This window comes from Pseudopodoces humilis, chromosome 1 (assembly GCF_049639895.1).
Source record: "Pseudopodoces humilis isolate 2021_Gansu_Grassland_sample_001 chromosome 1, ASM4963989v1, whole genome shotgun sequence".
Lineage (NCBI taxonomy): Eukaryota > Metazoa > Chordata > Aves > Passeriformes > Paridae > Pseudopodoces > Pseudopodoces humilis.
In genome coordinates, this window is record NC_142200.1 from 55,372,819 (window position 1) to 55,390,303 (window position 17,485).

At 35.1% G+C, this 17,485-nt stretch overlaps 1 protein-coding gene across 1 annotated transcript in view; it reads left to right on the forward strand.

The window, feature by feature from the left end:
- DOK6 (docking protein 6) overlaps positions 1-17,485 on the forward strand; it is a 242,683-nt gene that overhangs the window by 137,878 nt on the left and 87,320 nt on the right. The window contains exon 4 of the mRNA XM_005517298.2: positions 8,198-8,317. Coding sequence (XP_005517355.1) covers positions 8,198-8,317 — 120 coding nt within the window. The remainder of the gene's footprint in view (positions 1-8,197; positions 8,318-17,485) is intronic.

Sequence of the window (17,485 nt, forward strand, 5' to 3'; positions counted from 1 at the left end):
AGAAAAGGGCAACAATAGCACTGCCCTCTGTGCTCAGCCAAAATTGCACAACTTTTAATAAATCTTAAGTATTCATAGCTTGAAGTCTTGCTTTAACTGGGCATGTTTAGCCAAAGAAAAGAAAGGAGATTGCAAAAACATCTGTGTGTTAGTTACTGTGTGCTCCTATTGATTTAATGCAGAAGATATTCAGATGGCTCAAGTGAAAGTCATGTTCAAAGGCATAAGGGCAATGAAGCATGTAGTGTCAATAGTATGCAGTTTTTCTTCTTGAAAACAGTCATTTTCACCCTGATTTTATAAAGGAAACTAATACTTCTAAAATTATTTATATTATCTAACAATATTTCTGATCTTCAAATGACAAGTGTTGTCAATACTTTAAAGATAAAATTGAATATTTAACATATTGAAAAAAGAAAAGTGAAATTTAACCCTAGGGTTTGTACCAGTTTCTTTGGGTATTGGATTCTCTTTCTAGACCATAACTTAAACACTTGAAAATGGAAAGGGGGCATACTTTTCGTTTGAACAGAAGGTATTAAATTTCCCATGCATTTAAAAAACAGCACTGTAACTTTCCCAAGAGGAATAAAAATGTTGTGGGAGTAGACTAAATCTGCAATACTACCAATTTTTAAGATAGAAAACTGCTACTGCTGACTGCCAGTCATGGGGTAGCAGCAAAAGTTGATGTGATAACATCCTCTGTGTGTTCTGTTCCTGGTGACAGACCTTTTTTGGACACTTGACTGATGGTGTTTATGCCATTCCCACTACAGACACACTGCCTGAGGTTATTTTACTTTCATGCCATTGCAATTTAACATTAATAACAGTTGAAACAGGTATGAATTGACAGTCCTTGGGAACTGTATAATTCCCACGTCAGATTCTTGTTACTGGCCCGTTAGTTTCAGACAAAATGTAAATGTTTCTTCTATGTTTAGGCAGGTTTTCACAATTCTTTCTTTGCGCTTTAAGAAAAGTTTGAATTGAGAGTGAAATTTTGCCAGGCATATTTTTGGGTAATGATGTCAGCTCTCTGTTGATCTTTTGGACATATTAAGACTTGATAAACATTTTTTGGGTATAATGAGAGCCACTAGTCCCCAGCATGAAGTAGAATACATAATTTTTAAGAATACCTATAAATCTACCCTCAAGGACTAATATATCCACTAAATCACATTTTCTTCCTGGAATGGCATCATTCATTTCTGCAGGTCTAATCACAGACTAAGGTGATATGCACTTCTTTTTAACAGCAGAAATTGCCATTTTCATAAAGAAAAAAAAGGAAGACAAATGTCCTATAGTTGCATTAGTAGAAGTATTGAGCAAAGGGAATTACTTCCTTGTAGGCTTTCCAATTTCCCATACACTCTCCATTTTTCAAACAAGTTGTCTGAGTTCTGTTTCTGTATGAAAGCTACATTCTCAAGCAGCATTGCATATGAGGAACTTTGCTTCTTGCTGCTTTAATGGACAAGAGTTTAATGGAAAGTAACATAAATATGATAAACCTTTTGAAATACTTTTCTTACCTTCAAAATGATTGACTTAACATTGTACATGTTTATATTATAGAGAGGACGATAGACAGACCATTGAATAACCAGCTGAGTGCTGGTTATTCAAGCTGAAACTTTTTATCAGACCTGCAGAAACAAATGTGGTATTTTCATGAAAATGTCAGTTTTGATATGTCTCAGTAAATACAGACATATACAGCTGGCTATTTACAAACACAGGTACATAATTAGATTAATTATCAGAAGCCTGTTCTTGATAAATCTTCCATCTCCAGATAAGCGTGGCAGAAATAACAGTTTAAAAAGCTAATAAATGTCCTTTGGTAATTACTGTAATTAACTGTACTACCCTTATACCAACTCAATTTTAAAATAGCAAATAATTGGGAAATTAAAGTTTCTTTCTGTTTTTTTTTTTTTGTATAATACTTAGACCATATCTTTCCTCACTTAAAGTGTATTAGCAAAATTTACCAACAGATAAAGTATAAAGTTACAGAGTATGTGTTCATATTCTGTAATTTTCATTTATCTTGATTGCTACATTATTCAGTATTTGTTTAAGGGAAAAAAACAACATATAATACTCGGATAAAAGGTATGTTTGTCATTAAACTTATGGTATAGTCAAAAATATGTATGGATTTTAGTAGCTGTTATTAGTTCAACAGTAAGGATGTTACTGTATTAAAAAGTGGAAGTGACAAGTTTTTGAGAAACTTGACTCACCAACAGTATTTTCAAAGAACGTTTTCAGGTCTCCTTTAACACATTTTCTCACTGCTAGAATATGTGGCATTTTTGGTAAATTAATATAATTTAACAGTATTTGTGGTTTTCTGTCATGACTTTCCTTTGAATTTTGGTTCAATGATTTACACTTAAGTAGCAGCAGAACACTTCAGTCCAGGCGAAATATTCAAAAGTCACCATTCAAGAAAAATACTGGAAAGTTTCTCTAAAAGTAGTATTATTTGAAACACAAGGAAAAATTCTATATATGAGTCCCACATGTCATAAAATACCTTCAAATATAGCTGGTCAATAAAAAAAGTAATTTTAATAAACCGGTTGCTGTCAGAGTTGCAGCCCATTATCTCAGTTCCTTCCTACTTGAAAGCAAGTTTCAGTTTACATACAGACTGATTTTCTGTTCTTTTACAATAAGTAGAATATATAGAATATATTCTATAGTAGAATAAGTAGAATATATGTCTCTTCATTGTTTCCCAGCTATCACTTAATGCAAATTTTCCAAATTCATGCATAGGCAGTGTTAGTAATACATTATTATACAAAATAAGCTCTATCTCTGTTCCTCTGAGCAGATATATGAAATAGCCACATTGCTTTTGATTTGCATCTGTGTTTGAGTGTGTGTAATGTGCTCTAGTAAAAGTACCTAAAGTAACAGAAACATGGTTAGATAACATATTTTAAATATTTATAAAATTAAATTATTTTCAAATCATCAAAGGATGATATATATCCTGATAAAGGATAGAAGTTTTCAAGGTATTATTGATTTTGATAAGAAATTACATGCCTACTGGCAATAGTATTATTTGCTAGTGAAAAACAGGATTAAGTTCCTTCCTATATTTTATGTGGTGCAGTATAATAGCACATCAATCCTGTGGGAATTCTGTAATATTTTTTCTTATTAACTTCTAATTAAGCCTGAGTGATTTTTAGAAGAGATAAACTGGAACATTTTTCAGTATCATCTTTCTTTCTTGATAGAGAATATCAGGTCTAAATCTTACTAATCTGAACAGGAAAGTTCCTCCAGTTTCATTCAATATTTAGCTGGCTTTGCACCTCTTATAGACACCATTTAGAAGGTAGAAGAGCTAAACAATTTGTACAGCAAATACATAAAAATGTTTCAGAAATAAAGAAACTAACATTTCAGATTTGTACAGTTTGACATTAGGTAAAACACAAAGAAGTAAGTGAGGTTTTGTGATTCACACAAGGACAAGGTTTGTTACCCCCTCTAATATTGTACATGTGCTATTTCCAACTTAAATTCTTAATCACATCACTTTATGTGGGCTGCATGAAGGAGAAGAGGTCTGTCTTTAGGAGGTGCATATAAATTGAGCCCATTTGTTTACAAATTCAATAAACTGCTGCTTACAGTGGTGGAATGGATCTCCCAAAGCAGAGGACACTGGAATGAGCAGGAGGGGTCAGCACTTCGAGGCTTTATCTCAGCCTAGAGACATCCAACTGTGCTGGCAACTTGTGGTGGTGGGAGATGCAATGCTACTGTAGGATTGTGCCATGTGAGCACAGAAGGAAAAGGTGAAAGAACATTAAGTTATCAGGATTCAGAAGGTGTTTGGTGAAGTCCACACACAAAATGCTTCCTAAGTTAGGAGTCTGAAAACAATCCTTCCTCTAGCCTTAGAGATCTAGAGGATCTAGAGGATTTCTATGGACAGTGAATTGAAATGTGTCCAGTTACGTTTCATTGCCTCTCACCCCCTCTCTGTAGAGAATGTTGTTTATAATGATTTCTTTTGAAGTGTATGTAGCAGAAGAATGTTTTTACTATGACAAATTCCTATCTCTAACACCATTTGCCATTATTTCATCTTTGCTATTGTATCAACAAACCCACATCATCCTGTGGTATCACCTATGTCTAAGACAGTGGGCAGACTGGGTACAGCACCACTGTAATCACCTAAGAACTGAAGCAGAAATGACATATAACCTCAGGCATAACCTAAAACTCAGATCAGATGCAGGAAAACATTGCAAATAGCAAGCTGAGTAAAAGGTTTACAAATTTGTTCCTAGTAATATTTTTTATGCAATAAACAGTGCCTATTTAAGGTCTCCCATCTCTTTGCATTTTATCTCACCTCATGAGATTTGTATTGTAGCATTTTATAATTAAATAACAGTAAAGATAAAAATGCAAATATTTCGATTTTATTTATAGCTGTGAAAGCATGCCTTACAATTTATCATTCAGTCTAGGAATTCAGTTATCTTAAAAGGAAAATAAATTTTTCAATGACAGGTACCAGTTACGACTAAAAGCTCTGCATTTACCACCAATAAATCTAATCTATATGCATTAAAGAGGACAGTTTTGCTGACACTTTTTTATGACTTGGTTCCACTGTGATATTTCATCTGCTTCAGTATATGCATGTAATCAAAATAAAGAAGTAACTGAGATATCTCTGTTTTCTGATGTGGTACCTGGCATTCTTAAAGATTGCTGCCATGGCACATATATGCACTATAAATTATAATAAATATTTTTTTGTATCATAAATAATATTTAATTGTTACCCAGAAACACAAGACATTCTGTAGACATTTTACACAAGAATGGTGGATTGCTTTATTGATGTGCATGGTGAAAGGAGAATCAAGGCTCTGGTTTTGAAAAGTAATTCACATGCTTCTAAAAAAAAAGGTTTCACATGTCCATCAAGGAAAAGGTTGAAGGCAATTCCCTGCAAGTAAGCAATAGCTATCAGAATGCATTAGGCAGGACTAACTCATCCGCTACCTTCATACCCTTGACCTTCCAGACACATTTGTAGATAATGTTGATTCTTCTGACAGCAGACACAAATCCTCACAGTTCTGTGGGAAGATATTTCTGTTCTGCATTGAAACTATATTTCCTGTTGCATTAAGTCAATCATTTTTGTAAGATAGAAATTCTGACTTATACAGCAGTACAATGCATGCTGTAGCCTACACTTTGCAAAATATAGTCATGGTCTTAAAATGCTCATACTAAGATAAGTTTCTTCCGTATGGCAGTTGGAGAATGGTTTAATCTGGGCCCAATCATCAGTGTCTGGCAGCAATAAGGAGGCAGCTTAAAGTAAACTGCCAGTTGAACACTCTGAAAGGGGGTTTCTGGATCCAAACTTTCAAGACCTAGGTGTTCCTGTAAAAGAGAGAAGCAAGTAGATGGAGGAGACAAAAAAGCACACATAGAAGAAACAGCTTCCTAAAACACTTCATTTGCTTGTTGTTTCCAAAAAACATCTACTGGAAATTTGGTGTGAGAATACATAGAAGCTGAGTTTGTTGCTTTTACGTGAGTCCTCTTTTGAATATATTTTGATGTTAAACTGGATTTATGGGATTACCAGTGTGCTTCACTTTCTTCTCAGATATTTGTAATATTAGAAAGGTTAGGTTAGTGTTTGTTTACCATCATCTCATTCTACATTTTCAGTACAAGTCCTTTCAGTCTGGGTGCAAGCACAATAATAAAAAAGTAATAAAATGAAGATTTTATAAAATACATAAAATGTTATATCCTGGCCACACTCCAGGAAAAATTGCAGGCTTTATATAGAGCTATGCATTATGTCAGCATATATATTGTTCTGTGACACAGTTTAGGCAGAAAAGAAGCCAAAAAACAACCATGGGAGCACTTGCCTAAATTTGCACTGTCACCTTTGTGCTACCAGCTTTGCCCATTGATTGCCCTGTCTTTATCTATAATTGGAAGCAGATCTTGGGCAATTGAATGGCACCTCAACTCTCTTACCTGTGTGCTGGTGCCCTGCTCACTCACCCCATCCACATGCTGCCATAACAGGGCAGCATGTCTTGGGGTCCAGTTCTGTCATCTATCTCCCTGGAATGAAACCTTCTCCATGGGAAAGTGGGATTTATAAGGCATGGCTTCAGTTCAAAAGACCTCACAAGTATCCAAGGAAATGGCAAATGCTGAAAGAGAGGAAGGGAAGGGAAAATATTTGGGAAATTTCTTCATGTATGAGTAGAATAATTTTGGAAATAGGCATTTAAACAGATTCATCTTGATTCTTTTAAAAGCTGGTTTAAAAAAAAAAAAAAAAAGCCAGTTTAAAAGTAAATTTTTACTGCTGTCCAAAGATAAATCTATTCTTTCTTTACTTCCATCAGGGAGGCTGCGTCTGTAGCCGTGTAGGAGAAACAGTGTGCTGTTACCTCAATATTTTCTTTTCACCTACAAAGCTAAATGTCATCTGTATGTTACTGACATAATATTCTCTTACCACTAGAAGGTGAGGATGCTATGAGAAGACCAACTTTGGGAATCTGTGTCCTGGGACAGACTGCAAAAAAGCAGGAAGGGTTAAGGGACACCACTTTTCTAACAACACTCTGAAGAAGCACCCCCAAATTCTTGTGACAACAACCATATTTTGCTCTCAAAAATCCTTAAATAGGCTCTATTTAACAGTTATTAATAAATAGTTATCTCAGCTGTTTGTTTAGGAACTTCGTCAGCTGATAACCAGAATAACTCAGGAAAGATATGGATCTGTTCCTGGATTATTTAAGATGCTGAACAAAGGAAGGTATCCAAAGGTTCTTAGAGACCTGGAACTGCATACCTGTCTCCCTTTTTTGTCCAGCAAACATTTCTATGAGATCTATGTCTAACCAGGCAAGAATTTCAGGAATGTACCAGTTAAGCTTACAGGATTTTTTCTCAGATAAAAAATTTCACTAATTTCAATGTTTCATCATCATTAAATGCATTGAGGCTTGCATGCAGTATTTTTCTCTCTCCAAGTTTCAGCAGTACATTGGAGAGATTGTCACAAAATTATTTTCCCAATGTCCTCAAAAACTGGACTGAAAAAACTGGCAGTTTTATGCAAACATTTCTAGATTACTGGAGTCACTCACTGTTGAGGAGGATCAGATAGAGACTGCCTGTGACCATGGATGCTCAGTGAGTGTGTGGTTCTGAGCCTGCTCTCCAGGAATTTTCCCTTAGGTGAAGTCTTTCCTGCAAATACAAGACATTCGGGGTAGTTGAATGGTTTTTCTCGGATCTAGTTTCACACTGTGTTAGCTCCAATTTGAGATGATGCTTGTTTGACCAATGCCAGGGATTTCATGATGTTAAGTTTGGGTAGTGGATAGGATGAAGCTGAAGTAGAATGGGAGGATGTTGTGGTGTGTGGAGGAATTACACCCTGTGGAATCCACATTTTGGTGGGCTGGCAGATAGGGAGCTCTCATATTGCATCAATGGGATGCAATGGAGGACTCAGAAAGAACTGGGAGGTTTTGAATCTTCTTATAAATGTTTCAATAAATGCCCAAATTACCCTGAGACTAAAAGAAGGTGAACAGAACTGAAGAAATTAATTATTTAGAATACCTTGACAGGCATAGTCTTTCACTACAGCAGCGAGGGAAGTTTGGCATTTGAAGAGCATTTTATAACTGTTTTTCCTTTGCTTTTAGAAAAATGCTCAAGCACCTTTAGAAAAAGAAAGTACTTTAAGAGTTTAGAATTGCCTAAAAAGCAGTAAAGAATATTTCAGCTACTGTATATGAAGTTTTTCTAAATTGCATTTTTTCTTTCAAGAAGGCCCACTAGAAATATACCACCTTGAAAATTCATTATTCCTCTTCTTTGTTAACTCCACCTCCTATTCTCAAATTTGAGGATAGAAGATGCAGTCCTAATAGTGTAATCCTTTTTAAAATTTCATAAATTGAGGCAAAGAAATTAATGTGGGACTTTATGCTAATAACTCATGTTTCAACACAATCATATTGTGATAAACCTTGTCAGTAAGAAAGTATCAATTTAACTTCACCCTTTTTTATTTTTTTTTTAAATATCAACATGAATGGATTTTTTTTTTCTGTTTTCTCAGAACTAGAGGCAGAGGAGTGGTGCAAACATCTTTGCATGGAATGTCTAGGGGCCAGGCTCAATGATATAAGTCTTGGGGAACCAGATTTGCTTGCTGCTGGAGTCCAGAGAGAACAAAATGGTAAGTAACTTTTTATTTGCTTCTAAATCAGTTCCTAGGTGATGTCCCATGTCATCTTTGCTTGTGCCTGTTGTTGTGAGGACCTTCACTAGTAGCTAGAACCACATCATTAGTAACTAAGCATTTGGATATGCTTTTGAAGCTCAAGTTTAATTTTTTATACAAATAGATGATTAAATTCCATGCCAAATAATACATATAGAGTGACTTCATGTCTTCATTGTGTTCAGATTTCCCTGTCATGGGAAATGATAGCCATGACCTTTCTGTTTCTGGAAATTATGGTTTTTGTGCAGAGGAATAAAGCAGCAGCTGTTGTTTTGGAGCCTTTTAAGGACAGTGATGAACATACCAACAGCAATTCAGACTGCAAAACACATATTTGCTTTAAACTCCTACCTGTCTTGAATATTGAAGTCAGGATCATCTAAATGCTGTCAAATATGGGTGAAAAGGGCAGTGACAGATGTCAGGCCTCACTAAGCCTGAGTTGTAAGTTTTCATCTAAAGGCTATTTGGATTAGACACATGCACAGAAAGAATGCTAGTGGATGAAATAGGCAATAACAAAAGAAAATCTGTGATTACCCCGTCATTTAATTCCTATTAATGAACACGAGGGCAACACAAAATGTGCTCATTTAGTCCTCCCTAAATTACAGCTCTCAATGATTATTACTGTCTTGATGCTTCTATAAGATCCAATAGCTTTCAACAAAGTAATAACACACACTGCCTCAATGGTCATAAAATATCAAGCCAACTATCATTATAAACAAAATTATGTCATTAAATTATAGAATGTGTGGCACTATATTTATTAAATTATTTCACTGAACGTAATAGCGCACAGCATGAAATATACAGAAATCTTTAAGGAATTTTGTTCAAAAAGCAGACATGTTGAAATGGGATTTAAAAGAAGTTCAAGCATTCATGAAGTTGTTTGCCTGCTATGAGACACAGAATTCAATTTGTAGTCTCAAACTACTTAACAAAGGGAGAGCTGCTAATGTTGTAGGAAAGTGATAATGATCAGACAGCACTCAGAGCATCCCATCTGCTGTATGTTCATAGGCTATAGGTATAAAACTCATCTGCATGCTACTAAAGAGAGAACTGTGTGAACAGGTGGAGGTCTTTCACAAATGTGAAAGGAAATAAACCTTGTCATAAGCCTGGAATGTCAACAGAAAAGTAGCTTGAAATCATCAAGCTCTTTCTGCAGTGAATTCATGTACTCTCCAGCAGCTTTTAGACATAGATGACGAATATTACATTTTATCATGTTCCTGAAAGAGATCCTGTTAGACACACATGACCTCCAGGAGGCATATATATTTGTTCTGTTGTATGAACTAGTTTTGATTCAATTGCCGTAGTCTAGAAATTAATTGCAGTGTTACCAACCAGCATACATGAACATAATTAGCATCTTTATTGTTCTAAGTAAATAAATGGAAGGAAACAAAGAGGCAAAGCATGTATTTGTTGTACAAATCACATGAATAATAATGCATGGAGGGTATCATTAGCCGTATTCTTTTAAAACAAGTGACTGAATACATACAATCCAATATTTGACGAGCATGCTCTGCTAAATCATTAGTTACAGTATCTCAAACAAGTAATTCTGATACCTATCCTCATCCTTCCCTCATCCCCTTGGTGCAGATCTTTGCATTTTAATAAGCATGTTTGAAATTCAAAGTTGTCTTGTTCAGAGGCAAAGCAAATTCTGTTGTGGGTGTGTTTTAATCAAATTGGAAGGAGGGAAAAGTGCAGAGATTCTTACTCTAGGTATGAAATCTGGCATTTTCTTCATTTATCTGTGCTGTAAGAACCTGCAGTTGCACTCAAATTCCTGCAGCAGATTTCTCCAGGTGAGTGGAACCGTGCCTTCAGTTTACACTGGTTACCTTATTCTGCAAACCTGGCAGTGTCATCCCCCACGTGACAGTGTGACTAAAAAGGTGACTAGTTCAAGGGATTTGGGGGGAATAATTTCAGATCTTTAGTTTATTTTCTTGCACATTTTCCCCATATTGCAGCTTTTACACACATACTATCAAAAATGGTAGTTCAAAAGATACCTCAAAAACTTTTGAAAGTCTACTGAGCTTTTGCTTATAAATATTCTTGTTCAGCTTTTGACCTGAAACTGAAAGGTCTAAGTTAATTTTACAATTGGAATTTTGTGAGCAGTGACTATGTGTATGAAGTGTCTGAAATCTTGCTCTTTTTGAAAATGGCAGCTGTGTCACTCTCTGGATAAGTTGTTTTTTGTTGGTTTTTTTTTTTTTTTGTTAAATAAAAGCTGAATACCAGTGTAGTACCTTTGAATGTCATTTCCTGAAAGCATATTGCAAGTGTGTCAACTTTGTAGAATTCCTCTTGACTTAGTAAATGTATTAATGCTTACTTGAAACAGAGATGTGAGAATACAGTTTGTAAAACGTGTAACAGAGTCTCAGCCTCAGCATCTAGTTTTATGCAACTTCTGTTGCCTGACCCATGAAAAGGCTTTCTTTCAGGTCATTGAACAAAAGACGTCTCTTATTGTTTGAGCAAGACCACAGATTGTAATAAATATTATAGTGTTAATGGGTTTTCACTTTTGGATATTTTTTTCACAGTTTTAAAGGCTAAATATGAATAATGGTGTCATACTGCTCATATCTCTATGATATAACAGGTGTTAATGCATTAATGCCAAAAGAACAGGTATATTAAGCATTAATTGTGTCCCATTCTACTGAGGTTTTTTCATATAGTTACTTTCCACTAAAGGTTTTCTGAAATGTGTAAAATTTGATAACAATACTTCTTTGGACTAGAAAAACTAGCCTAAGAAGGTGGGTTTTTTCATGAGCTGCTTTACCTTTTCCAAGAGATTATATTTTTAATATGCAGTGTTCTTCATGTGTTCAACTATTTCTCATTCTTGTTCTCAAAGGACATTTTAATGATGTAAGGGTATTCACCAAATGGATCAGATAAATAAATTCGCTCTTTCTTGAAAAAAAATCCAACTTTCTGATGTGTAGATTTCTAAGTTTTTTGCTGTATATGACACCAAAGCCACTACCCTCAGTTTGCAACGTTTGAAATAATTTGAAATAATTTTTGTGATTGTTATTGCCCTGGGTCCACTAAAATTGCTACATGCTACTTGTATTTTTATACACAAAAAACACAAATTTCAGAAAATGCATAGTAAAGAAAATATGCATGGTTTCTATCATTTGTATAATACCTCTTTTTATTATTTTTGAGCCTGTTTATACTCACAGTCTTGCTCTTGTGGTTCTTCTGAGATGAGCTTTGGATTTGAGACGGGAAGACACCTGATTCTCTGTGTCAGGAATGTGACAACATGGTTTGCAAAACAATTTACTCTGAAGGCTGTCAAAACTGCTGTTTGGCGTGCAAAGGCCATAGAATCACAAGGCAGTTCTGTCACATGACAATAGAAATTTAAGGTACCTGAAAGCGGCATTCTTTTATAGTTGTGGGTTGGTCAGTAAGTGCCAGTGAGATCTGTTTCAGCGTAGTTGTGCTGTTGTTTGAGCCTCCAGCACCAAGCAGTACTGCAGCAGTGACAACAAAACAAGGCAAGCTATAGAGCTGCTCTGCTTATAGCAGAGACCTCTGCTACTGTGTCTTGTAGGAAGGATAGGGAAGACATCTAAGCAACTCTTGTGCAAAGCACATCAGTAACAAGAAGCTTCTCACTGGATTTCAGCTCCATTATTGCTTTCCAGAAGTATTACCACAAGTCTTGCTGTATGAACTCTGCTGCGGAAAATTACTATTAGGTGGTTTTCTTTTTAAATTTAAGGCTTACAACTAATGGCTGCTTGGCTTGGAATGATGCACAAATTCCAATTTAAGTGAGATGTGAAATGAAGCTTCTGTTGCTCTCCAACCATTTTACCTTCTCTTTTCTGCTAATCTAAGTGATTGTTTGGTGTACCTCAGCCCTATAGCAGCAACCTTGTTTCTGTTTAAATTTATTTTCACACTGAACATGGTCTCTAGTGTTTATAAATTTCCTTTTAGATTATTTTCTAAAGTATTAAAATACCATATGAAAGCAAGAGCAGTAGAGACCTCACTTCAGAATCCTATTCAGGTAATTAATTTAATATAATGGCAGTGAAGCTTTATATGCAATGATAATACAAATAATAATACACAGTTGTAATTCTATGAAATAAAATCTGGACTAAGTTGGATCTGATTATGCTGTTGACAAGTCTTCTAAGCAATGTGCTGTGATTCTTACATGCACATTTCAAAATCCTTAGGTTTGTCAAGCTGCTGCTAGATGAAGAAGTTGTGAATATAGAATTGGAAGAATTGGAAGCTTCCTTTCCAGCTCTCAGTGCATTTGGAAGCATTTGCAATACACACCAAAACATAATGATAAAAACAAATTCTGGGGTTGTGGGGTTATTTTTTAATTCTTATCTTCCCAGGTGATGACATAGCCAGAATTTCTCCATTCTCACAGTGGACAATGTGCCCAATGTGTCGCTATGTTCATTCTTTATAAAAGGAAGCAACTTGAAAGATGTCATCCAAATAGACAATATAAAATGACAGACTGTATTTACTGTGAAAAAGAAATCAGAATATTCAAGATAATATTGGTTTAAAAAGCATTATGTGTAGACTCTTAATAAATTCACTTTTTACGAGTAGGTGCTTCTATTTGGTGAAGACACTATTCCTGTCAGTTTGAATACTAAATAGCACTGAAATACCTGAATACTTGTACTAAACCATTTTCTGTTAAACTTTACTTGTAAACCTGATGTAAAACGTAAAGAAAATGGGCAAATGTTAAAATGCAGATTTTTAAACTGAAGGCCAGATCCATCCTTTGCTGCTGTATCTTAGTTACTTCTAACTCATTCCTGTGATATCAATCAATACGAAGCTTTCTAATTATGTGTTTTGAGGCTTTAATTTCTTTAAAAAAACTATTCCATTTCAAACCCAATTTTTATTTTCAAAATCTGGAAAAGTTTGAAAGATAATTGAATTTTTGCTTTTCCCCCCTGCCTAATATTTAAATTGGTATTTCATAAAATTACTTCTTTTGTAAGGTTTTTCTTCTTTCATAACATTGGTTTTACCTTCCTTTTTTATTTAAAAACCTTACACAGGAGCAGCAGTACTGCTTCCTGGACTTTAATTGCAAGAAATTCATTAATTCTTGTTAGTAAAAATGTAGCTTTTCATAGTGAACAAAGTCCTTGAATCCTCAGAAGAGGATTATGAAGCATTTCTTTGTGCTACGTATTGAGATTACAAACTACAGCCAAAGAAGAGAGACTTTGCAATTACATTCACAGAGCTGACGTGTTTTAGGGCATTTTCTAGGGTCTGTAGAATCTCTATAATTTAATACATAAAAGCACTTTGCATCGTTTTTTATTCATCTTCTGTTATCCTTAATCCATTTTTATACAATAGGTTTGTTTGCTGGTTTGTTTTTTTTTTTAAATAAATGAAACACAGACACCTTTATTCAGAAAAGTAAGGTGTTTACAGTTTTAATGTTAATCCAGTGATACTTCAGTTTCTTCTCTACCTTACTACTTACCAGTGAAACAATTTGAAGTATTTACCTACCTTTATATTTTTATTGAGATGCTCACATTTTTAATGGAAACAAAGCAGAATATTTATAAGCAAAGGAAAAATCTTGATTCTGAAGTCCTGGTTCCCACTGAGTACAGCAGAAGGGAAACATTCTAATAGCCCTGAGATATGAATAAACACAAAATGCTGCACTTTCAACACTTTAAGCTCTCTTTCCACCTGAAAATTAGCCACAGTTGGTCAGCAGCAGAAGTCGCATAGGTGTAGGAGTTTCTTTCACATATAAACTGAGTATTTGCTTTCAGAACCTCTACTTATTTATATAGGGCCCACCAACCTGACTGTCTCCTTCTAGAAGTAATTTTTTACCCATCATTAAAGCTAAAATGAAACCAAGCATCTGGATTGCAAGATTGCAATGTCATCTGGTTGGTTTTCCAGCTGGGATGATTTAACCAGAGGAATCCAGTGATAGAATGGCAGAATCAGAGTTGCTGGGCTCCAGTCATTTTGCTCCCCCAGTACAGCTGGAAGGCTTAGAGTGTTTTGGAGTTGCTGCCAAGTCTCCGTCTCAGTCAATATGCTCATTTTCATAAAGACTCCTATGCTCCTATGCCCTGGAAAGCATTATTAAATGTAGTCTTGCCAAAGCCCAAGTGCTAAACACCTTTACATGCACTAAGTGTATGATGAAGCATTGCTCCGCTTATTCAAGATGAGAAAGAGCAGTCACATTGAATGGAATAATAAGTGTAGCGATATATCAGCATTTTTTCTCTCATTCTGGCTCCCCTACTCCCTGAACTTTGCTCACACCAGTTTAGAGAAGGGAGGAGGATAGGAATCCTGAATGCTGAGGAACCATGCTTGTTCAGTTCCAGTCTTATCTCGTCCAACAATATAACATCTACTTGTTTGGTTTCTTCCACCTCCCTACTTTCTGCCTCTCTTATCAATTTCTATTTGCTTAGTCTTACTAGCCAATGAACTGATATTATCTCATCCTACTCATATGCAGACAATATCTGAACCAAAGAGAAGCAGAATAACCTATTTATTCAATGTTATTTGGAAGATTCAGTGTCAGAATTCAGCTGGGATTCCCTAATCTGACCTATGATGAATGGGTTGTTTTTGCTTCTATAAGTGTAAGGGCAAAACATGCCACCAAGGATGGAATGACTGTATTACCATTAGCTAGATACCTGCTCAAATATTTTCTGAAATGGAAAAATTGGACCCTGCATGTTAATTAACAAAACCATTAAATAGTGTCTACACCTTTCCATGTCCTCAGATGCCCGCTAGTCAAAAGTATAGTTTTTGTTCCAAAAGCAAATCTATCCATCCTCAATCTTCTCCAGCACATATGTTTGTACTTTTGTTTTTCTTGCCAATTTGATTCAGTTCCAAGGGTGCTACGTTTTGCCCTGCAGCTGATGTTCACTTTAATCAGACATACTTCCTTTAATCCCTGACATCTCACCTTAGACACTGACCTCCCGTGCAAAGTCAGCAAATGTCTCCTGACAGTTTGAGGATACCATATGTCCTGAATGCCCTTCATGCAATAATATCCTCAAACACATCAGAGAAGTTGAGCATTTCACAACTATCCCAGTAACATCTAAAGCAAGTTGAAATATTTTGTGCCTTCCACACAACAGTTTAATGTTTACTTCAAAAAATAATTGTACCTTTTCATTTTCTCTGCTGTCTGAGGCAATCTGTCGGTGAAGAATTTTCATTCTCATATAGTAACCCCATCCCCCCACTGTGTTATTCTGTGTCATGCAAGAGAGAAGGAGCTGACAGGCCAGTTACTGCATCTTTCTTTCAAATAGAGGAGGGAAGTAGCAATAACTGATAGCACAGCAGTGCAAAGCTGGAGTCTAATATATGATAAAGTCACACCTACACAGTTGTGAGGAATTTTTGTGTGACAATCCCAATGACATAAGGATACTGAAGAGGTGTATATATATATATACATATACATACACATACACATACATATATTTTATATTTATATAAAAAAATCCAGTGCAAAGTGAAAGTTACCTTTTTCACCACCATTCCCTTCCCAATACAGTCTTTGACCTGTTAATCCCAAGTGTGAGTCCTTCCATTTAGTTTAGTAGGCATTACATTAGACCCCTGCCCCATGCACTCCTCTGAGCATTAGGGGAAATTCTCCTCGGTGATCTCAGCATCCTGTGCTCAGCTATTTGTGCTTTGTGTCACAAGACTTTCATGAAATGTCTGGGGTTTCACACATGGGATCCTAGTCATAAAATTAAACTTTTAGGGCTGAAACCCATTAGTGTGACTAATGAGAGCTTGGGCCTGGGAGAAGAGGTTGTGGCTAAATGAATCAACTGGGGAGTCATTAATAGGACAAAATTAAATTGACTGAAACAGAACAACATTGGGGATGACAAGTTTACTTATAGCTATGCAGCATTTTTTATTGCTCAGCCAGCAGTTCCTTGCTTTCTCTAATTCCTCAAACTTTTGCTATTTTATTCACACACAAAAACTTACCCACATTTATAACATATATTAAATTATAAATATATTAAAATATTAATTAAAATTAATATTTTAATTTTTGTCAAAAATATATATATATCAAATGTTTAAAATTTAGAGACATGATGTCTATGATACTGGATTTCAAACAGAACAGGAAGCTAATTTTGAGTGTGGCAATAAATTTATCTCACTTAAATTTAAATTCCTGCCTAATTTTTATGAGGACGTGTGTGAGAAAATTCAGTTCCAATGGTGAATTAAAAATATTCCACACTAAAACCTTTTTACTTTATCAAGTAATTGGAGGCAATTTTCCTATCAGTTGTCCCTCTAAAAAACATTTTCCTAATTTTGTTGTTGAATAAGCATTGCTCATGCTCATACTTTAAATTGTTCTTAACTTTTTTGTTGTCAATACCCTTCAGGCAGTAGAACTGACATTTTGCATTTCTGCCCATTTCAAAGATGAAAAAAACTGTGAGAGGAAAGTAGTGAATGTACTGCACTTTCCCATATGATGCTATTAAGCCCTAATATTGCAATGCATGTAGCATTAAAGTATTGGCTGGCACTTCCAACTAATCAACAAGTTTTTTATTTTTTGTAGAAGCAACTCATAGAAACATTAGTTAGTCTTCAAAGAAAATCACATTTTTATTTACATTTCTCTTCCTAATAATGTTTACTTTCTTCCATATGAGTTAATGGTGTTTTACATTATCTTGGTTTTTTTCCTTATTTTTTTTCCTTTTTTTATGTTTTTGTTTTTTGGGGTTTTTTTGCATTGCTTATTGAATCACATGCAATTCAAGTACTTCAGAAAATTATTAATGCCCTTGACCTCCTACTGCAATAAGTGCACTTTGCAAGTGAAGTGCAGCTGATAATGATTGATGTCATGACCATAATAATATATCATGTTGAATCGGATGTTTCAAGAAAGCAACAGATGATTGAAATTGTTATTAATTTTGCAAATAAGAATGACTTTTGCAAATAAACAGAAACTGAATGCAAGGA